Below are 24,000 nucleotides of genomic sequence, written 5' to 3'. Positions count from 1 at the left end.
TGCTAATGCATAGTCAAAAACGTTAGTTGAAACTTAAAAACTATTTTTTTGGGGGGGAGAGGAGCTTTCCACTTAATATTTCCAGGCTGTGGCTGACTGTGAGATGTCTGAAAGCAAACTGTAGGTAGGTAGGGACTATTAGATACCGGCACTGCTGGACAGAAGAGAGGGCAGATGTGCGGTCCAGGAATTCCTTTGTTTACACCCCAGGGCCTCTGGCCCCAAGTAAAGAGAGGCTAACGACTCTAAATGCTCCTGCCTTCAGAACATTAGAGTTTCAACAGGTGAGTGGAGGAGCAATGAGGGCAATAGGTTCTTCCGGTCTGGGGATGCAGCGCTTGGGCGTCCGTTCTATTTGATCTCATTGTGGTAGTGTTTTTGTATCTCTTGACGGGGAAAGAATGATGTTGCTGACAGCTCCCATGGCTGTATTGTAGCTTCCACGTCAGGGAAGCTGCTTTAGCGGGTATATTTCATTTGCCTGCCTTTAGGGTCGGTCCTGACGTCAGTCACGTGACCTGTCAGCAGGTTTCTTGCTTTCCTCAAGCGCATGCGCTCCTGTCCTTCCCACAATCCTTTGGGCCTTTAAGAAGGCGAGTGTGAGCCTGTGACAAAGCAACTGTTCACCTTGTGAGCCAGGAAGAAGAGAAGATGGGGAAAGAAAGGGGTGGGCCCCACACTCCTGTGAGGTTCACTGCAGATAGGCAAAGATCTCCCAGAAAGTCCAGTAGCTTAACATGTTCCTCCTCCCTCCCTCTTAGTCCCCACACCCCGAACCAATCTGGCCTCCAACTCAGAAATCCGCCTGCATCTGCCTCCAGGAATATGAATACTGGGATCAGGAGCAAGTGCCAGCCTGCCCGGCGGGTGATAGCTGGCTCCCGATAGCACCACCCTGCTACCCTGGAACCAACCCTTAAACACGGAAAAGGAGACTCTTGGCCAGATCTTAGTAAGGACTGTCAGCTGCTGGGACCTCATTTTGGTTCTGCCATCTGGGCAGGCTTGAAGCGAACTTTAAGGCACCATGTCTCAGAAGCCTCAGCGCCTCCCGACCCTAATTCTGCTCTGAGTCATTTCTGTGTAGCGGTTTATTACGAGTTGAGCAGCTGTGTCTGTCTCCCTCTTTACGGGGGATTTCTTAGTAACCAGGTGGCTCTCTGCAGTAGTACTGTGCTTTAAACTGGGGCATTTTCTGGTCCCCTAGAGGGAGATCTCTTAGGCAAAGATTCCGGATTTGGTTCCTTATTGTGCTGGGCGGGGCTGTGTTCTACCTGCTTTGAGGCTCTTCCCATCCGTCTGGACACGCCCTCCTTCACAATCATGTGCCCACCTGGGCAAGACCCGACAGCGTTTGCTCCGCCCGCCAGCCTATCTGCTGGTACGGCTGGACTGCCGCGCTCTGGGGACCAGCATTGCAGAGGCAGAAGCACTGAGTACAAACAAGGCAGGCATGACACCAACCTGTCCCCCAAGATCCCAAATGTCTACTCAGCACCAGTCCTGTGTTTCCCCTTCTTGTAGACTGTCACTCGCTCTCTTCCAAAGTGCCATTCTTGGATAGCCAACACTGACTTTCACTGTGTTAGGCTTCCCTGCGATTGCCCTCCCAGGTGCCCAGGAGGTCTCTTCTAAGTTTCTTGCCTCATATTATGACTTTTTCTTGTCATAATATATATACATATATATATATACATATATATGTATATATATTAATAGGATATACATTTTTTAAACTACTGCCAGACATTCCTGTCCTACCAGTCATTGTTTCCTATGACATCACTGTGGTTTAGAGAAACTCCCGTACCCTTGACCCCAGTGTAGAACTAGATTCCTTGTGATTGACTTTCCTGGTCTAAGGTTTGAAAGCTTGCTGCTACAGTCCCTAATGTCATTTCCAAACCTTACATAATGGGATGAGTTTCCTGTAACCGTGTTTCTGGCATATACCAGTGAGGTTGTACGTACACTTGATGCCGCCGACTTAACACGGTACCGACAGATGCAGCGTATAGCTTAGTTGGATGGTAATGACCCCAGAGCCTCACTTTCTCCTGCCAAAAGGAAACAAAGTCGCTCCGATCTGCTTTTTAGCACATAGTGGTGAAGTCATTGGTTATTAATATTTTTAAAAGCTTTGCCCAAGGACACCACAACACTAAAACGTATTATTAGTAACACACTGAATAATTTAAGACAATTCAATAAGCCCTCCCAACATATGAGGAGAACCTAGTGTGAGGTGGTTCCTCTTGGAATATTTTTGACTTTTTATGCTAGAAGGAAAAACTTCGAAAGATGTTAAAAATCACAGCCTGATTACTTTTCTAACAAGCATGATCTCGAGCATCTTGTAAATAAATGTTCCTCGGTGTTTTCTTTCCCTCAGCTCAACGGAGACTCCCAGGCAAAAATACAGCGGATTCTCCGGTTGATTTCTGGCGGTGGGTTGTCCATAACGGGATCACACATCCTGTGTGGAGACTTCCTCTTCAGCGGTCATACAGTTGTGCTGACACTTACTTACTTGTTCATCAAAGAATGTAAGTCATAGTTCCTCCCTCACCGAACTGAAGGCTGGCGGGCGCAGGGCCCTGACGCGGATGCTGGTGGGCGGGGCCCCAGGGCCCTGACGCAGATGGGATCCCTTCTGTGGGGAGGACAGTTGGAAGAGAGACAGCTGTAAATACTCTGTGCACATATGCAGTTTATCCTTCCGCCTGGTCATTTGTGAACTGAAGCCTGAAGGGTAAAGCCCTGGCTCTGGTTTCTTTTAGCATCTACTGTGCTTCCAAATATCCCCCTTCTTCCTTAGTGCTCCCCAAGGCAGGAAGTTCTTAATATCGAGACTAAGAACAGGTCGAGCCTGGTGGTGCACCTCTTCAATCCCAGGATCTGGGAGGCAGAGGCAGGTGGATTTTTATGAGCTCGAGGCCAGCCTGGACTACAGAGTGAGTTCTAGGCTAGCCAGAGCTCTAAAGTGAGACTTTGTCTCAAAACTTTTTCTCAGAAAGGGAGTTGGAACGAAAAATAAATGAAAGGATAAATGTGTTGAGAAAAGACCTGTGCATTCTGAAGACAAAGCCAATGACTTTTGACTTACTTGCTGACACTTTGGTTCTGTGATACCCAGTAACTCATGTGTATTTCCTCGGTTTTATCCACGTCCTTGTCCTGTTCTATTCCAATGTCTCCATCCATCATTTCCCAGCTGCCTTCTCTGCAGTACTTAGGGTATTTTGTGGAGCATCTCGTCCTTAAGAAAGTCACAGGCAAGAAATTGACATCTTTTTCCATATCAATACACCAAGTTCCCATTGTCTAAAGCCCTTATAGTTTGTAGTAGTTTGTTATAGTGTTTTTAGTTGTTTACTTTTTCAACTTGATTGGTTGGTGTATATTTCCTTACTTGAAATGCTATACAGTACAAGCTGGCCTGGAACTCACAGCCCTCCTGAGTCCTAAGTACTTTCCAATCCAGTGGCCCTTCTTTGATTTTTTTTTTTTTTTTTTTTTGAGACAGGGTTTCTCTGTGTAGCTTTGGAGTCTGTCCTGGAACTTGCTCTGTAGACCAGGTTGGCCTTGAACTCACAGGGATCCACCTGCTTCTGTCTTCCTCGTGCTGGGATTAAAGGTGTGCATGACCACTGTCCATCCTTTCCAGCGGCTCTTACTGATGAGATAGTGCCTTTTTCACTGAAGGGCTGTAACTGCTTCTCGCTGCCTAGGAGGTCCCCTTGGTGTTGCCTTCTGAGTGTTGCCCATTCCTTCCATCCTTTTGAATGGCAATATTTCTTTCTCCATGTTTAAATCAGTGTTGTGTGTTCCAAAATGCCCATTGCCCCGTGTTTCCAGAAGCTTCTCTCACTTCTCTTTGCTTGGCATGGACAAAAGAGCTTTGGGAAATGTCTTAGCTACTTTTCTGTTGCCATAGGGAGACACCCTGTCCTAAGTCATTTTTAAAAGAAAGGGTTTAATTTGGGACTTGTTTACAGTTTCAGAGAGTGGGGAGAATTCACGAGCATCATGGTTGGGAGCATGGCAACAGGCAGGCCTGGCACTGGAGCAGCAGCTGAGAGCTTACATGTTGAGACAACAACCATGAAGCACGGGGGGGGGTGGAGGGGGAGCGTGCACGGGGCAGGAGGGGGAGCGTGCACTCTAAGTAGAAATAGTATGGGCTTTTGAAAACGCAGAGCCTACCCCCAGTAACACACCTCCTCCCACAAGGCCACAACCCCTAATCCTTCCCAAGCAGCCCCATCAACTTTGGATCAAGCATCCGAACACATGAGCCTGTGAGGGCCGTTTTGATTCAGGTTATCACAGGAACAGACCTGTATCCAGCGGGCTTCCCATCTCTTTCTTTCCTCTCCTTTTGGCCCTCCATTACTCCAAACAGGTTGAGCCACATGTGGGGGTCTTATCGCCTTTGCATTAAAAGCCCAGGGGTTTCTGCTCCTCTCCCTTATGTCCATGCATACTGCGTGTTGCGTCCTTCATCTGTCCACAGACCCCAGGGAATTCTCATTAAATGGAATTGCCCCATTCCTAATACATAATTAATGGTATGGCAGTGTGTTCTTTATGGTTCTAGTTCTGACTTTTGCTCGAGAAAGTTCGAGAAAGTTCCATCGGGGGGGGGGGTCCATCCATCATTTTCTAGTCCAGAGGAACACGCTCCAATCTGTGGATCTTGGGACGCTTACAGAAGATGGGCGGGCAGGCGTTGCCTGTCACAATAAAGACACTCTATGTTGAAAAACAAAACAGTGAAAAGAAAACGTACTTGGAATTTAGTATCAATTCATTCAATATCTAAAGAGCAAGTGATGTGACTCCTAGCTCACAGATAATTGTTCTGTGCCCAGCAGTCATCTGAGCACTGACACCACCTAACTCTCTGGTCTTTGCTGCCCCTCCGGGAGGTCCTATTTTCCCTCTGCTTTTCTCTGCTTGCATGTACAGGAAGTGACCTAGCTATCATATACAGCTCCAGTATTTGAGGATTGGGTGTTCAAACTCAATCTGACTCCGGAGATGGCAGTTTTAATTTCTTGGTTCTGTTTAGAAATTTTAGAGATGTTTAAGCTGGGGTGATGGCTCCGGCAGTAAATTATTTGCTGTTGCAAAGCATGGGGAGCTGAGGTTGAATCTCTGACGCTGCTGCTAAAAGCTGGATGTAGCAACACATGCCTGTAATCCCAGCACTGGGAATGTAGAGACAGTGTCCAATGGTGGAGGGGGGAAAGGAGGGGTTCTGGGGCTCTCTGGCAGCTAGTCTTGCTGGAGCTGTGAGCTTCAGCAAGAGATCCTTTCTCAAGTTCAAATAAGACAAAGAGCAACTTAGGAAGACACTTGGCATTGGCCCCTCCAGTCAGTCTATACACACACACACACACACACACACACACACACACACACATGAACATGTACACACATACACGAGCATATACACACATGCAGCACACACACAAACTAGGAAGAAACAAAGAAAGTCAGTTCAAGTTGTCTGATCTCGTAAGATTGTCTAAGAATAGTCTACGTACTGATAGATGACAGGGCATAGCTTTCTCTCTTCTTTCTTTTCAGAGCAAGTAGAAATGCAAGGTGTGATTAATTCTATATACGATATATAGAGGCATATTTCCCCATGGCAGGATTTTTTAAGTTATATACATTTACATATGGCATGGGAAGAATTATATTTTTTCAACAACTTTTCATATAAAATAAAATATTAAATCTGTCCTACCTAATGTACATTTTTCTGCATCGCTGGCCCTCTGTGGACACAGGACATTCTGTGTTTGCCACCTGTAGTCACCATCAGAGTCCTTCGTGTCTTGTTTCCCTGAGTGAACAGTGTCAGTGGTTTGGAAAGTGGGCTTCTAGAAGATGTACTGTCTATATGTGATTACTCTCCTGCCTTTTGAGCATCCTGGGTTCTTTCCTTGCTAGCACTCTTGTTGAGAGTGGATTGAAACTCAGTTGGGAGAGCATACGGGAGTGGGACCATTCCGTTGGTTAACACGAAAGGGTTTAATTGCATCAATGTGCTCGCTGGAGTTTAAAACCTGCGCCTGCAGAAGACAGCGTGGCTGTTAATGCTAGATGTCTGGCCTCACCATCAATGGGTTTTCTTAGTGCCTGCTACCTCTGCTGGAGACCCCACATAGACAGTGAAGTCTGTCTGTTGTCAGCTCTTCACTAGGTGTCATCCCTGTGGCTAGAAGGAGTAAACAAACAGGATTCTCAGTTGCCATTTTGATCTCAAAATAGCTTCTGCTAGCCGGGTCTGTGTATGGACTACAGAGCACTACAGAGGCTGATGCAGGAGAGTTGTTGGTTTAAGGCTAGCCTGGGTTACATAGTGAGACACTTTCTTACAGCAATAGATAGCAGCAAAAAAATCATCATGGTGGGGGGGGAGAGAAAGGAGGGGGTTGTGATCTCAGTGTGATAGCATCATAGGAAATGCATTTTCCTAGAACACACAGAGTTTCTCAGAATTCCTAAAGATCCTACTTTCAATGCCACCGGTAATGAAATGGTCATTCCAGCCACATCATTGCTCCTTGTCCGTTTCAGCTTCTGGTGGCTAATGATACATAGTAGTTCTAATGATACATAGTAGTTCTAACGGGCCCAAACATTTTGAGCTGTTATTAAGTCCCCGACGACCTTTGCACAGAAAAGTAGGTCAGATATGAAACTTCAGGAGGGCTGGGGAGGGGCAGTAGAACTGGAGAACGCATTGAATAAGACCTTCAGCGTTGTCAGGGTTGCCTCAGTTTTAGGGTTCTGATGCAACAGTCACAGAACCCCCCCTGGGGGGGGGGCTCTGCTGGCATTTAAATTCTAGGGTTCGGTGAGCTATCTTGGAGAATGTAGCAGGAGGATGAAGTAATTAAGTAATGAGGAAGAAGCTGAAATGAAAGAATCAAATATAGGGCTATATTTCCACTTGGGATCCACAGACCAAGAATCACTTTGTGTATGAACAATAACCGATAACCATTTCAGCCATTGAAATGAATGAAGCTGAAGCTTTGGGGACTGAACTTTCTTTGCTCTTCAACCGTTCCTTTACAATTGAGCCTGTGTGTTGCTATGAACATAAACAAAGTTTAATATGAAATTGATTTCACTCTACTAGGTCATTAAACTTTTATTGTGAGCCAGTAAAGCTTTAAATAGACAGAAAAGGAAGGGGACCAGATGGCCAGATAATACAAACAGACGGGTTCAGCCATGTCTCTCAGGAACACTTACGTGAGAAGGACTTGGGGTTGTGACCGTGTTAACCGGATAAGCGCCACGGTTCTCTCCCAGCTGGCCAGTGGCACGAACTTCACAGTAACTTCAGCAGGAGGCTAAATGTCGGTGCATGGAGGGGCAAGAAGCCAGAGCTTTCCCCAAGAGGCGAGCTGCACCATTGCCAGTAGCAATGGTGGTATAAAATTGCTGAGGATCAAATCTTGCTTGCCACAGTGACGTTCCCCACCACAGAGGCACACCTGAAGAAATAAAAGTCAACTTAAGATCTCTCATTTGGCCCTCCTTGTTTTCATAGGCCTTTTCTTTAGGCCCTTACTAGTTCTCTTGCCAGTGTAGTCATGAATGTGTGCCAGGAAGAGCCAGCTCTAGCCAATCTAAGTAACAGTTCTGTTCTCTTCCTTATTTAATAGTGTTCTGAAGGTGGGCACAGCCTGGAATATCTCTTAGTGCCCACCAGCCTCCTAAGAATGGCTGCCATGTATGCTAATGTGATTTCCCCTGCCCTTGCTCTACCTGGGCAAACTGAAGCCATTCATTGCCATAGCAGTCTTGGTTGTCCTGCTCAAGGTTATAGGAACAATATCAAGATGTGACTTGGTAGGAGGACATTTCCTCAGCATGCCTAAGTCCCTGGGTTCCATGCCCAGCCGGCCAGTCCATGAGTCCATCTCTTTTTCCCTCTGTCCAGACTCTCCTAGGCACTTCTGGTGGTATCATCTGGTCTGCTGGCTGCTGAGCGCTGCCGGCATCATCTGCATCCTCGTGGCGCACGAACACTACACCGTCGACGTGATCATTGCTTACTACATCACAACACGGCTGTTTTGGTGGTACCACTCCATGGCCAACGAAAAGGTGAGAGCCGTGAAGAGCCTTGGGTGAGCAAGGCCCGTGATGTGCAGGGGACCGGCTTCCATAGACGGGGGAGGGGAGAGTGGGTAGATAGCTTCCTGGAGAAGACTGTTGTTGCTACCTAGCTCTATGGTTTGGTCAGATCAGCTAAACTTCCTGCCACTGCTGCTTATTTTTAAAAGTGACAGCAAAAAAAAAAAAAAAAAAAAAAAAAAAAAAAAACCACTTCACAAATATACATGCTGTCTGAGGGTTAAGAACACTGTAAAATTATGGACAACTTATTTTCCCAACTCAGCTGATTTATACTGGAATTGGAGGAAATTGGAGGACTGTACACTAACTGAAAACCTAGGAACCTTCTCTGTAGAGCTTATGACACAGCTTGGTGAGAGATTGTAGCCTGCCTTGTTGAGTATATTTCGGGGTGATCAGCACCTCTATCTCCCCTTCTTCCTGTTCCAGGATGACCCCCATTCTTCTCCCATTCATTCTTCTAGTGCTTGCTTAAATGTCCCCCTCTTACCTCCATTCTGGGAAGCTTCCTGTTTCTCTTGTTCTCTCCCTGTGGGTCCAAGGTTGCCTCATCTCTATCACCACCCGCCCCAGCTCCCACCAGGCGTTCTAGCCTTGGTAATGCTCTTGCTGTAATATGGTCGGTCTGTATACCATGAATCTACCTTGGAATAGATTGCCCCATGGTAGTGGTGGTGGTGGTTGTGGTGGTGGTGGTGGTGATGCTGTGCTGTGTGTGTATGGTGTGCTGTGGAGTACTGTGTGTGTGTGTGTGTGTGTGTGTGTGTGTGTGTGTAAAACCTACAAGCAATTAACTTGTCATTACTGAAAGGTCTACTCAGAGCTCTTGGTGTCCACAAATCATTGCCTTCTATGGATCCCTTTATTTGGCTTTGCTGCTCAGTCACTAACTCGATAGTCCTCTGCTTTCATCTGCTTTCTCACACAGTGATCTAGATGCTTCCAGACACCTACACCAAACTCCCCATCTTTCTTCATGATGATGTTCAGCCTTCCAAGTTCTCCTTTCACTCCCCCTTGGCCCTTCTATCTGACCACAACCTATCCTAAAAAAGCTTCTCTTGAATGCCCTTCACACCTATTCCTGAGCCTTCTTAGAGAACTGCAGGCAGAGGTCTCATGACCCACAAAGGGTAGGACAGGGAGACCAAGGTCAAAGGAGAGCTGGGGAAAAGGCAGGACAGCAGGTACTGCCATGGGATGTCACTGCTGTTCACCTGCTAAGATACGACAAAAATAAGGAAATAAATAAAATGCCATTTCATTGAGAAGTCTAGACTGCAAGTCATAAACAATTCCTCATTTTATTTTTCCCACCCTTCACAGAACTTGAAGGTCTCTTCCCAGACAAATTTCTTGTCTCGGGCTTGGTGGTTCCCCATCTTCTATTTTTTTGAGAAAAACGTCCAAGGCTCGATTCCTTGCTGCTTCTCCTGGCCACTGTCCTGGCCCCCTGGCTGCTTCAAGTCATCATGCAAAAAGTATTCACGGGTCCAGAAGATCGGGGAGGATAACGAGAAGTCTACGTGAGCTGCCACCCTGGCAGCAGCTTTTCCACCAAAACAGTCCGTGCTGTAACCAAAGGCGCAGCTTCATATTTATTTTCAGAGAACTGACTGGTAAATGGAGTGGACCAAATTTTGTGCAAAAGATTGGAGCAACGAATGAAGTATTACCTTTTGGCTTTTTTTTAAAAAAAAAAAAATTCATCCCAAGAAACATATATTTTCCTGCTGCTCTTCACTCATGGGTGACAAAGCCTCCAAACTGGGATCCTAAAGAGGTGGCATTAACCCGCTGTGCCTCTCATTCTTTCTCCACTTCCACATTCTTTCCAGATTGTTTTTTTCCCTTCAAGGTCAGAAGAGTTTGCTAATATTGTGAAATAAAGTGTCTGGATATACACAGGCACTGTGTGAATGCAGGCAATGAGGGGAGGAGCAGGTTTCCACCAAGCAGCTCACTGAGGGCAAGCCACAGTGGGTCAAGGTGGGTCAAGGTCGAGTGCACTTGTTTCTGCCCAGTCATGGGAAGGTTAGGGTGCCATCTGGGGTTCGCTTTGTTGCCCCCCCATGTGCTATATATGACTTTTCCTCTTTTTTTTTAACCTCTACCTGATAATTGTATTTTTAAAGAAGGGGTGTTCCAAGGAAATGAGAGTGACCCACCCATGGATGTTTCCTGTGTGTGGATTTCTGACTTTCAAGTCTCGGTGACAGGTCTACAGGAAGCATGGAGCTCTTCCTGCTATACACATTCAAGGCAGCCTGCCTGGAGCCCAGGACTGTTAACCTGCACCAGCATGGGCTGCAAACGCACATGTGAAGTGATGCTCACACTAACTGGGGAACACACTCGTGCTCCCCTTCTAGTGTGGGCCTTGCTGTGATGTGTTTCTAATGGGAACCTAGAGAAATGTTCATGCACACACACCCCCAAAACAGTAGCCTCTCTGTTAGCATTGCGCTTTCTGGGTCATGCAGGATGGATTCCAAAGGTTTAGTGGTTCCTTGCCTTTTAGGCAGGAACTCTACTCCCTAAGTGCTCCTACGGGCATACACCACCACCGAGCAAGTTGGCTTTCACCCTGTGAGCGTGCCACATGGTGCTGCACTTAAACATGCCGTTGGCATCCACACTTTAGAAAACTACATCTGCATAGGAACAGAGAGCCAAGCATGGGGCGCACGCCTTTAGTCCCAGCACTCGGAAGACAGGGGCAGGCGGATCTCTGTGAGTTCAAGTCCAGCTTGATCTAAAAAGCAAGTTCCAGGACAGCCAGGGAGACCCAGAGAAACCCTGTCTTGAGAAAGCCCCACCACCACCACCATAAAAAAAAAGAAAAAAGGGGGGGAAAGGAGCAGGGACAACTGTGTTGGATATGAACTGCTTTTTCAAAATCTGGTTGACTTAAGAATATCTGATTTAATGTGTTACTCAGTGCTAGTACATCTTTGTATGATCCTTTCCTTAATTTCTTAACTACTGGAAGATTAGTTTGTAAACCTTCTTGTTAAGGTTAGAAACATTCTCTGGTTACATAGTTGTCAGGATGGGAGCAGAGGGGGTCAAGCCGAGCAGGGTGGAAGGAGGGGTTGCGTTGATGAAATGGAATAGAGAACATCCTCAGGTCAATCCTTGGAAGCCGGTCGGCCTTGATTATTCAAAGTTAAACTTTAAATTGCTTGGCACAAAAGCACAATACAGATCTGTTCAGAAGGGCCATTGTCCTCTGGTGCTAATTTCTGTGTGTGTCCAGAGTGTCTCTTTTTCTGTGATAGGGTAGGTAAAGGGAAGGGCGCTGAATTCAAAGGCGAGAGAGGAAGGTTCTCAGTCCGCTGTCTTCACCAGAGTGCGAACTCTAAACACCTTCGGCAGAGTTGGGGATGCAGAGGTTTTGTATTTTTATGGAATAAGCCAATAGTAAATACATACCTGGTTTCCCTTGTGTTAGACACAATTCTATACAGTTCTCATATGTTCATTTCCTCAACTCTGATCTTGGGTTAGAACAAAGTGTTCTGCTCAGAAACATGAATTTAACTTCTGTGTCTTATTACAAGAGAAGCACTCAGCGCTGCAGCCCCGGTTTCGGTCTGTGAGGCTTTCATTGAAACCAAACACCTGAGAACCTTATCCAGCTGTGGCTAGGATTTCCCCAGGATTCTTCAGTTAAGGAAATGCTTAAGCATTATTACACTGCATGTTGATTGTTGGGAACAGAAAACCTTGCATTCCGGTCACGTCATCCAGGGTGTCAAAAAACAATACTATCACTTTCCAAAGGACTCTGAAAATACCCGTGAGTCTCGTGTGGACACTGCTGTTCCCAAGTTCTCTGTGTGTTTGCTGTGGCTCTCTAGTCGATGCTGGTGCGGAAGCATGTGTCTTGAAAATAAGAGAGGGAGATGTCCACGTTTCAAGATGCAAAAGATGACCAAACTCATTTCAGTGTAGGAAAGCAAATTGGAGACTTGACTCAACATGCCATTTGGGATATAAAATATAGACAATTATGATGTTGCCTTTGAAACAGTGATTTTATTTTTGAGATGCTCTCATCTCACCGTGTAGCCCAGATTAATTTACAATTTTCAATCCTCCTGCCTCAGCCTCCAGACTGCTGGGATTGCAAGTGTGTGCTCCCACACCTACCCAACCAAAGCAGTAAATGATTCCAACACCTTTTCTTTGCCAATAAAGATGCAGGTCTTACCCATTACCTATGTTTTCGTGAGCCCGTGCTTCTGGCTTTCCTGTAATGTAGCACTTCTGGAAAATGCCTATAATATAAAAAATATGCTACATGTTTTCTTCTGAAGCGTCCCGGTGGAAATGGAGTTCTTTCAAACTTGGGTTGTTGAGCTAGATCCACTAGATCCAAAACAAGGAAGCCTCCTTCCCCATTCCTTCTGAGCTAACTGTGACTGTCGTTGATTTACCCGAGTCTCAGGAAGCAGGTTTTACTGAGGGCAGAAGGTTGGCTGAGAGTCAACTCTTGGAATCTCTGGGCAGGTTTGTAGCCGTGGATTTTTGGCTGTGCTAGCAGTGCCTCCTTGTGGCAATGTGTCATGTCTGGAATGCAAATGCTACTTTAAAAATAGATTTTCAAGGTTTCTCCAAAATCTGTTTTATGGCTTTTTGTTGTTGATGTTGTTGCTCAAAATTTTTTTTGCCAAAAAAAATCTGAAATTCTCATGGGGAAAGAAGGTATTTTAAAAACATTCTAAATCCTTCCCAAAGGGAAAGTGCTCAGAATCTGATCAAAGAAAATTTGCGGGTCATTTTTACCTCTTCTATCACAATCATTATTAACATCTAGTCCATAACTACCAGACTTTGTTTACTTCTGAACCCAGAGTCAACTGTCTTTTTCCTTCATTTCATTTTTAATTTAAAGTTTGTATCTTGCTCCATAAATATTTTAAACTTTTTGTTATTGTTTTGGTTTTGTACTATAGAACTGATTGAAAATTTAAGCTGGTCTTAACACACTCACTCCTTTAGTGTAAGGAAGCGTGAGATGGAATCTTCTAGTAAATGAGTTTACATGTATTAATCAATATAAGTTATATGCATTGCATTGGAACCTTTTCTATGTGTATGTGTAAAGATTTCTGGTGTTATTGTTTTTAATGCCATTGTGTTGCAATAATTTAGCCCCTTTGACTGATTTGACAAAATGCATTTTATGAAGAAGTGCTCTTGACTTCGCTATCCCTATACTGAAAATCATGTCAGAGGTACCCAAAGATAAGTTTTTATACAGACAGACGCCTCATAAGCGCTGGTTTCTTACTTGTTAATATCACTGTACTGTGTTTCTAGTGAATCATGAATGACAAGGGTGGGTCACTGTAGAATTACTTTAAATTATCCTTTAAAAGAAAGAGGAGAAGCTATAAGCTAATCTAGTTGCCAAGTTGGAATTCGTTGTTTAATTTACCTCCTATGCAATGATTAATGCTGCAGAATGTGTGGTTAATAAGTTACATTGTATCCAGACAGGAAATACCTTTGCAAGGTTTGAGCAGCAGCCAGTTGCATTCTTTTGGAAACTTACTATACTGTTTCAATGTGTTAAGTGCCTTGTTGTAAAGTAAAATTTTAAGTCTAGAATTCATTATTTTCCTGACCTATATTTTTCATTATGATTATCTACTGTGTGCTGTTGTAATCATTTTATTAAATGCTTACATTTTAATCAAATATGAACTTCAGTCTCTTCTATCTACTACTGTCATCTACATTTTCAAAAATTACTATTGTGTGAGCATGTGTGTGTGTGTGTGTGTGTGTGAGAGAGAGAGAGAGAGAGAGAGAGAGAGAGAGAGAGAGAGAGAGAGAGAGAGAGTGGGGGGAGTGTGTGGAGGTCAGAGGACAACTCTGGGGAGTCAGTTCTGTCCTTCTGTCTGGGATTAAACCCAAGTCACCAGGCTTGCACAACAAGACCTCTACCCACTAAGCTGTCTCACACTGTTGGAATCAGTGATTTATCACACGGGGCTGAAGTTCAAGTTTTGTTTTCCTTGTTGGTTTATTTTAAGAGAAATCTTTCAGTTTGGAAATATACTTTCTATCCTTGTCAAAACATTCTGGGAGGGATGTGGGAATATGACTTCAGTTTCTATTTCTGTTTTAAGTGCCTGTGGGACGTGAAAACTAATGTTTGTTTGTGCTCAGGAGAGAGGATGTGTGGACTTGGTTTCTGACTTACAGATGCCTAAAGCTGTATTTGCCTAATAAATCCCGGTGATATCAGAAGCCTCTTGGAATACATAACAGCATTCCTTTCCATTCAGAAGATTCCTTCTTCAATGTTTAGAGTATGTATTAAAAGTACAAAAGGCTGTTTTCTTCAAACACTATTTTTGAAATGAGGAGTTACTTGAACTGTTACAAACTAAAGTTTATTATTTTTCTTACCCATAGATTTAAAAAAAAATTAAAACTTTTTGTAGATGGTCCTGCCCAATCCTGCAGCTGTTCAGTTCCAAAGAAACACAGAGGCTTATATTATAAACTGTCTGGCCAGTTAGCTCAAGCTTATTACTAACTAGCTCTTATACTTTAAATTAACCCATAATTCTCGTCTACCCATAATTTTTATCTATGTTTAGTCATATGGCTTGCTACCTTTTCTCAGTGAGGCATTCTCATCTTTCTCCCTGTGCTTCTGACTGGTGACTGTGTCTCTGCCTTGCCCTTTCCGAGAATTCCTGTAGTAAGATTGCCCTGCCTATACTTCCTACCTGGCTACTGGCCAATCAGCATTTTATTAAACTAATACGAGTGACAGGTCTTTACAGTGTGCAAAAGCATTATCCCACAGCAGTGCATTGGTGTTTTGCCTGCATGTATGTGTAAGGATGTCAGATCCCCTGGAACTGGAATTTACAAACAGTTGTGAACTACCATGTGAGTGCTGGGAATTGAACCCAGGTCCTCTGGAAGAATAGTCAGTGCTGTTAACCACTGAGCCATCTCCTACGCATAGACTTAAGGTTAAAAAAAATAGAACATTCATAATTGAAAAAAAAATCAGTCATATACTCCAAGATTCACAGCAACAAACTCACTAGTCCCCAAAGACAAGGAGGGTCCTTTCTGTCCCCCAGTTCTGATAGAAATGCCACAGCAGGGGCCCAGGGAAATGACCTTAACTGGACTGCCTAGCCATTTCCAAGGCAGGTTTCAGACAGGTATTTTTGGAGTCCCTGATGCAGATGAAAGCAAAGTTAGTAAAAGCAGGCCAATGGGATGAGGTGGAGCTAGGTAAAACAATTCGGCTCAGAGATGGAGCTGTTGGGTGTAATGCAGGTTTTCTCCCTTGGCTGCTGCAAGTGGTAGGGCAAAGGTCCACAGAGGTGTCGTGCCACATCTGCCAGGATGGCTGGGAAGCTCAGTGGTCACCATCCTGTCTGGAACACTGGCAACGATGCTGTGCTTATCCAGAACGTGTGGTACAAGAAGATGATGCGAATTTTTGCCCACTGGACTGGGTGAAACAGGCGCTCCCATTAACAGGCTGATTATTGGTTCTTTTGTTTTCTTTGTAGGATGCTCCTGGTGGGCTTTCTGTGGGAGCATTGAGGTTTCCCCAGTGCTTTCAGAAGTGCTGGTGGAAGTGGGCGGTTCTAGACCCACAGTTCTCTTGCTAGGCTGCCTCCTCTCTGGTGGAAGTGGGCGGTTCTAGACCCACAGTTCTCTTGCTAGGCTGCCTCTCGGATGGAAGTGGGCGATTCTAGACCCACAGTTCTCTTGTTAAGCTGCCTCCTCTCTGATGGAAGTGGGTGGTTCTAGACCCATAGTTCTCTTATTAAGCTGCCTCCTCTCTGATGGAAGTGGGCGGTTCTAGACCCACAGTTCTCTTGCTAAGCTGCCTCCTCTAAGGCACCAAAAGGCAGTTCACATGTCAGAACTGTGGGCAAGGCTCCTGCGCAGTAACACCAACTTAAAACAAATATGAGAGTGGTCGAAGAAAAATTGGTTGTCATCCATGCTTGGCGAGTGACTTGTATTTCAGCTACTGACTTTAGAGTCAGGGTGTAGTGTTGTGCCTAGTAGTCCTGGCATCAGAATTACACAGCAACCCAGAGTGAAGCATAAAATTTGCATTACTGCCTAAGACGAACAATGGATTACATACCACTCTATATACCTATAAAATGAACATTTAATTCAAATGCAGCATGTAATAAGGCACAGCATTTTATATACAGTCTTTAATCTACATTCTTTAGGTTCCCCAAAACACTGCTGTAAGAAAGTCAAGAATGAGGAAGTTTCATGAGATGAGGAGGTCCTTAAATGGTGCAGAGAGACCTGGAGTTTTGTTGTCACTGACTGAGCTTTGCTACCTTCCTGTTACAATTCCAAGACCATAATCAGAGATGGTTTATTAAAGTCACATCTGGCTACATTTCAAAAAGAGAAACTTGGCTCCTTGTGCAAAATGGCCTGAAACTGAAGAGAACTTTCACACGTGTCTCACCCTAGCCCTGTTGCGTCTCGCGGTGGAAGAATGGCCATTTTATCCTGCTCTCTAGTACTCGAAGCTGTCTGATGTCACACGAGAAGCTGAGTTACTGTTTATCACTACTAATCAGTGAGTTGGCCTGAAAGACCTGTTTATGTATATTGACACAAACACGGGAGACTTCAACCATTCTCCTGCTGTCTTGAGGTTGAACTGTATCAAAGATAGTGAGCCGGAAGGCAGAGATAGGTGTCAAAGGTCGTAAGATCACAACAGCTTTTCTGAGTGAGGTCATGAGAAGCCTGCTGCTAGAGCGGCATAGAACACAACTGTCCTGGCTATGGCCTTGTTCGATGTAATATGCTTGCCAATGTGCGTAAGATCCTTGGTTCCATCCCCTGCACTTCACCTTAAAACTGCATAAATTGAAAAAGATAAATGTAGGAACCTACTTAACCAATGGATAAAGACGAAGTCGCTGGGGAAAACTGAATGTCTTTAGACAGATGTCAATGAAAACCTATAGAAGCAACAAAAACAGGTGAGATTTACTTTGGGGGACCAGCAAGATGGCTCAGCAGGTAAAGAGATTGCTACCAAGCCTGAGTTAGAGTACTAGGGCTCATGTGATGTAAAGAGAGACCTGATTCCCAGCTAATATCCTTTGACTTCCACATGTGTGCCACAGCAAGAACTACTTTAAAGATATTTACTTTATCTTTTAGCATAACTAAAGAAAACTATAATTACAACTATTCTTCAACTCCATCAAAGACCTCAGAAAGAAATAATATTATCTAAGTAAACAGGATGTTCATTGTAAGGGTTTGGAATAAGCATAACAGCAAACTCTTTAGCAAAGTCCGTGGGTCATTTTTCCTCAAAGTGGATGATTTGGGCGAGTCCTGGCACTACAGATAATAAAAGATCATCAGGCTATTTAAACAACATCCACTCCCACCGTCTGGATGGAAAACCCATGTAAATCCCTTCCTTTGGACAGTATAGTATGTGAGTTTAATGTTCCTGGTTTCTCTGGTACTATCTCTGAGCAGGTAGACCTCGTGCCCTATGCAACTGTTTCATTCACGTATCAACAAATATACCAGTGTTGCAAATAGAAATGCTTCTAATGGCAATAAACACATGATATAATATATATATAATATAATGAAAACCACCTCCGAGGAGTGAGAATAAAAAGATGAGAAGTATTTCCCACTTTGCAGTGTCCTGTATTTTCAATAAAAACTCTTTTTTAAACCCTTTAAAAGCCCTTTCGATATCCTTAATCCTGACTGACAGTGAGATTCATTCTTGGGCTCAAGGCAAAGGACAGTCACTTGAACCAAGGAAGTAACATGTCTTATTGGAGCAAACACTTCCGTTACATACTTCATTCTTTGGGGTTGATAGTCTGTTGCTCTGATAGGTCAGGTTCAGCACTCAAAGTCCACATGGGAAGGGGCATGCAGAGCTGGAGGAATCCCGGAGTGTCCGTGTTCAACTCGCTCATGTTATCCAGTGAACAGCACTCAGTCAGGTTTGGGCTGAGGGTTGTATTTTCCATGTAATAGGAAGGAAGAAGGGTGTAAGGAGACTACAGGGATTTCAACAATAAAAACCAAACACCATGAATCAGTCACAAGAAAGCTGGCTAACTAAGAGTATTTCTTAAGGGAATTATACCTTCTAATCACCTTATTTTCTACCTTCTTTACTCACACACTAAGCCACTGATCAGTGTTGTTTCTATAATAATGCATCATGTACCATGATCTGTGCACTTTTTTCTCAGTGAGTACATCTTAGACATTAAGGCCTCTTCTTACTCCCTCACCATGCCTTTGTTACAGACACCAGTTTCTATTTATTTATTTTACTTTATGAAGATATACAATTTTCCTCTAGTGAAATGCTCCTGTTCACATTTAGTAAAATACATATACAAAGTAACCAACCTGCCTGTCAAGGTCCAGAACATCCCTGATAGCTCCAGAATGAAGTTCTTCCTTTCCTGCCTTTCTATTGCTCATTTTGTTCCTGATAACCTGGGTTAGTTCTGCCAGTCCTGGAAGGTCACAGACATGAAAGTATAAGTATATAATATACCTTTGTTTTTCCTGGTTTTTCGAGACAGGGTTTCACTGTGTTATGTAGCCCTGGCTGTCCTAGATCTCAGTCTGTAGACCAGGCTTTCTCTGAACTCACAGAGATCCGCTTGCCATTGCCTCCCCATCGATGGGGTTAAAGGCGTGGACCACCACCGACTGGCACAATATACCATTTTTGATTGGACTTCTTCACTCAGCATGGCACTTTTGTTAAAATTTATCCCTTGTGTGGGGAACACCATGATTTCTTTCTTTTTACTGCATAGTGGGAACATGGTCTGTCCTCTCCCTGCTACCCTGATTGTAAGACACCTGACCTGTTTTGGTTTTGGAATCAAACAAGATATTTGTTCCAATCCTGTCACAACTCTGTCCAAGTAAAACGGGACTCTGTAGCTTTTAAAATTCTAAGATTTAGGTCTTTCAAGGGGGTGCCTCTATCATGCCAAGATCCATCATAGTATGTACGTGCAACCAAGGGGTGTGGGATGGATAAAAGTGGTACCCAGTAGAGATGGGCAGGTCTATTTAGCCATTGAACAGAGCAGTAAAGGCTACATGCAGCAAACAGTACCTTCGCTAGGTTTAGCATCCAGCCTTGGGAAGTGTGGGCAGAGTTGCCGATGTCAATAACAGGCAACACATTGAGTTCAAGGTATTACAAGGACAGCAACATCTTGTCGATTGTTTTATTTAATCCTTATGTCTGATGTAGGTACATTATAATCTCATCTTCAGAGTACAGCCTATGGTGGCATGGGATGTTTGGCATCTAAAGAAGTATGCAGCTGGTCATGGTGGGGCACACTGTTAGTTTCCAACTCTTGGGAAACAGAGGCAGATGGATATCTCTGAGTACAAGGCCAGTCTGATTTGCACACCTCTTTCCAGGCCAGCCAGAGCTACACAGGAAGACCCTGACTCTAAAGAAGTATGTAATTCACACATAGCCAGTATTCTAAGGAGTGCAGTCAGAGCAAACAGTAAGAATGTGAACTAGAGCTGCTGTTAAGTCCAGGGGCATTGTACAACTCAATAGTATTAATAGTGTTGCTACTTTCTCTTCCCATTGGTATTTTATAAAGCCTTCTTAATCCCTGAATCTCCTCTGTTTGTGCTCACTGACACAGAAAGAATGTGATGTGTGGTGTATACCTCTCTGAGGCCTTACAAACCAGCTGCACAACTGTGGGTTTACAAGTTGAGTAATTTAACACTGATCTTGATAACAAGCTTACTTAGATATTTTATATATACAGTTACCAACAGCTTCCACTGAAACCCATGTAAAACCAGAAGGATTTCAGAAAGCAAGGGACTGCTTTAAAATTCTATTTGGCACCCCAATAAAAACAATCATTTTCCTGAACGTTGTCACTATCTTTCTTGCTTTCCTACCCAAAAGACCCTTCTGTGTTCTCTTCCTATGCTGCTCCTGGTTGTAACTTGATTGATTTGTTTAGAGCAGAAGATGTAGCAGTGTTGTGTAACAGTTTCCTCTGAGATTAAAACATCCTATCCAGTAGGAAGCTCCTTAAACAGGAAGGTAAACAAGTCAAAAACAAACAAACAAACAAACAAAACTCCAGGAAGCCCCTGAAACTGACCAGATTCACTAGAGTGAGCAATAAAAGCTCAGAGTCCCCCTAAGAGCCTGCAGAGTCAAGCTGCAAAGACCCCTAGAGCAGACCAGGTGCCTGGAAGAAGTAGAAACCAGAGGCGCTGCTTGAAAGTGATTTAGACCAAATGAGACACGTGCAAAGGGCACTCTTCAGCCAGCTGAGCTGTCTCCAAGCTGTGCAGCGTGCTCCAGGTTCCCAGCTTTTGTGAGCTGTCACCCATGCTGGGGTGGGCTTGGTGATATAGTGATCTTTCAGTCATTTCAGCTCCTATAAGTATCCCCTCACTCATATTGCTCAGTAACCCCAAAAAACTTATTCATTGACCAACTTGGACTTTGGCATTATCTGTACTTTGGTCTGTGGTGGGTTTCCTATCTAGAGTGAGAAGATATATGTGTTTCATCTTCCCAGGGAAAAATTTGTCCCACAACAAGCAGAAAGTGTCCCTTTACTTGGAAAGAATACCTTGCATTTAATTGGGAAAGAAATCCATTCATATGAAGCTGGATTCAAGTATAATGGATACAATATACTTGAGGTTTTAAATGGTACCCAGTATTAGGAAAAACAATATGGCTTTTTATATGAGTTTATGTTGAAGGAACAGCGGGCTATGTCCCGCCACCCGGCTAGCTTTACCCAAAATAATTACACGGAAACTGTATTCATTTAAATAATGCTTGGCCCCTGGCCCGTTATCTGTAGCTTCTTATTGGTTGATTCTCATATCTTGCTTTAACCCATATTTAGTAATTTATATAGCACCACGAGGGGTGGCTTACCAGGAGATATCTTAACCTGCGTCCATCTCAGAGAGAAGCATGGCGACTGCCTGAAGCGTCTGCCCAACTAAGCGTCTCCCCAACTCTGCTTCCTTTCTCCCACAATTCTGTTCTGTCTACTCTGCCTATCTAATTTTCTGTCTCTTAAAGGGCCAAGGCAGTTTCTTTATTAATAATGAAAGTAACACATAGACACTCCTCCATCAAGTTTATAAGATTGCCACCCAAGGGCTATAGATAGGGTAGCTCAACAGCATGAATTTACTTCCCATGGTTCTAGAGGTCAGAAGTCAATGTCAAAGTATTTCCAGGACTGGCTTCTGTAGTAATACTTTGTTTTTTAACAAATAAAGCTTGTTTAAAGATCAGAGTGCAGAGCTAAGCCACTAGAGGCCAGGCAATAGTGGCGTACACCTTTAGTTCCAGGATTCAGGGGACAGATGGATCCCTGTTAGTTCAAGACCACCTCCAAGATACACAAAATTGATCCAGTCTATAAGAAAAATAGAGTTCACACAAAGGTGATCCCAGCACTTGGGATCCCATGCCTTTAATCTCAGCACTAGGAAGGTGGAGACAGGAGTAATATGGTTGGTAAGGTGAGAGGAGACAGGACTCAGTGCAGTCTGAGGAGCAGTGAAGTCTGAAGACAGGATCGCCCCTTTGGTCTGAGCATTGGTAGAGGTAAGAACTCTAATGGCTGACCACTCTGCTCCTTTGAACCTTCAGCTTTCATCCCCTGATTAGCTGACTCTTGAGTTTTTATTATGAAGACCAATTAGAATTTGCACTACAGGCTTCCGAGGTTGATGCTGCCTTCTGGCCAGGCCCTCACATGGACTGTACCCTACTCCCTTCATGGTCTCCAGTTGTACTGGATTAGGGCACATCCACTTGACTTTAGGTTCATTCACATAACCTCATTTTAACTTAATTACTTCTGATACAACCCCTTCTAGACATGAGGGGCACATTCTGAGGAATCGGGGACTGGTTCTTTAGTAGATGAATTGGGGCACACAGTTATAGCTGGGCACATAACACTTTCTCTCTGCCATACACAACTATTAATGAAAATAGATTATTCAAGAAATGTCATGAGTGGAGTTATATCTTACACAAGAGGGAGGCTGCTGGTTGTTCAATTGGGTCAAGTTTCTATACCCCTCCAGAATGAGGTGCCTGTACGTACTGTGATGGTTCTAGGGGGAATGAAGGGAGGAACCCCCTTGAAAGACCTAGATCCCTGTGGAAGGCAGAACTTCTACAGCAACAGAGCCCAGTTTTATTTTTTACAAAGTTGTGCAAGGATTGGAACGAGTATCTTCATTCCAAAATCGAAGCAGTCCAGTAGATTCCTCTGCCAAAAAAAAAAAAATAAAATAAAAGACTAAATGGTTTGAAACAATTTGTGAACTGAACTTCCTGTAAAGAAAGATAGTAGTGGGTGTGTTTCAAGAGAAAGGCATCAAGAGAAGGAAATGACATATTGAAGACAAAATCCACCAACAAGCAGTTGAAAAGTTCAACTGCCCTCTGGGTATAGGGCTGCCCTCCTGTAAGTCCAGTGTTTGCGAGGACAAAAAAAAAAAAAAAAATAGACTGCCAAATCCGAGGCTAGGTTGTGAGTGACAAGCCGATTGCATAGTGAGACCCAGTCACAAGAAAATAATTATTAAGATTTTAGTGTCTCTAACTTAAGTAAGAAATCTTGTTTTTAAAAGTCACCAAAAATAAAAAATAAAAAAGGAATCTGATAACGATTAAATACAGGAAATGCGAGGTGGACTTAGTTTGGGGAGGGGAGAAGGAAGAAATTATATACTTTACAAATTGTGTCAAAAATACTAGGAAAACAGTAAGCTTGAACTTTAGCTTACCCCACTTGTCGGTAGAAAAAAGAAAAAAAAACTGAAGTCGCCACCCTTTGATCATTTTATAAAGCACTGTGGTGTTCAGGTTGTGTGTGTGTGTGTGTGTGTGTGTGTGTGTGTGTGAAGAGAGATCAGGTTGTGTGTGTGTGTGTGTGTGTGTGTGTGTGTGTGTGAAGAGAGATCAAACTTGAATTGATCTTACACAGGATCCAGAGATGTGGATCAAAGATGGAGCACTTCCCTAGAAAAAGCAAAACCCAGGATTTAATCCCGAGCATCACAAAACAAAGACCTTGACAACTGGCTCCACCTGAGCCAGGCACGGTAGCACATTAGCACATGCCTTTAATGCCCGAATTCTGGAGGCAGAGACAGGTGGCTCTCTGAATTCCTGGCCAACTGGTCTACACAGCGAGTTCTAGGTCATCAACATAGAAACAAAAACTGATTCATCCTTGAGTTCTAGGGCTAACCTACCCAAGAGAAACCACAGCAATCGGGCCTGTAAATAACAGGAAGGTAAAGCACTCAGGGTCATCACCAGAGCAGACTTAAGGACCGTGGTGTTGGAATATCTGTAAATCACATTTTTTATTATGAACTCAGCGTCTCAGGTCTGGTCTAATGCCAAGGATAAAGCTTTCCAACCTGTAAATGTTTTGATAAAATCAAGTCACACGCAGAAATCCACAGAAAGCTCTCACTCTCCGGAGGATCCCGCTTCTGCTAGCGCGCGACGCAGACGTGACAAACAAACAAAACAAAAACAAACAACACACATTAAGGACAGCTAAGCAAGTTACCCCGGCCTCCACCCACCGCCCTCTACCAGCTGTCCGAGGGCGGCCCCGCCCTTACTCAACGTTGGAGAAGATGATTGGACGAAGCGGAGAGGGGCACGCGTCTTAGCCAATCCGAAGAGATCGACTTGCCCTACCCCGCCCCTGACCTTCCAGC

The 24,000-nt window shown here is 44.0% G+C and overlaps 1 protein-coding gene across 3 annotated transcripts in view; it reads left to right on the top strand.

The window, feature by feature from the left end:
• Sgms2 (sphingomyelin synthase 2) overlaps positions 1 to 13,881 on the top strand; it is a 77,658-nt gene extending 63,777 nt beyond the window's left edge. For all 3 annotated transcript variants that reach the window (XM_038311415.1, XM_038311413.1, XM_038311416.1), the window contains exons 4-6: positions 2,393 to 2,546; positions 7,973 to 8,139; positions 9,499 to 13,881. In XM_038311415.1, coding sequence (XP_038167343.1) covers positions 2,393 to 2,546; positions 7,973 to 8,139; positions 9,499 to 9,702 — 525 coding nt within the window. In that variant the 3' untranslated portion in view covers positions 9,703 to 13,881. The remainder of the gene's footprint in view (positions 1 to 2,392; positions 2,547 to 7,972; positions 8,140 to 9,498) is intronic.
• Positions 13,882 to 24,000: the final 10,119 nt, after the last annotated feature.

The sequence above is a fragment of the Arvicola amphibius genome, chromosome 14 (genome assembly GCF_903992535.2).
Source record: "Arvicola amphibius chromosome 14, mArvAmp1.2, whole genome shotgun sequence".
NCBI classification, from domain to species: domain Eukaryota; kingdom Metazoa; phylum Chordata; class Mammalia; order Rodentia; family Cricetidae; genus Arvicola; species Arvicola amphibius.
This window is presented reverse-complemented; position numbering and strand designations above follow the sequence as displayed.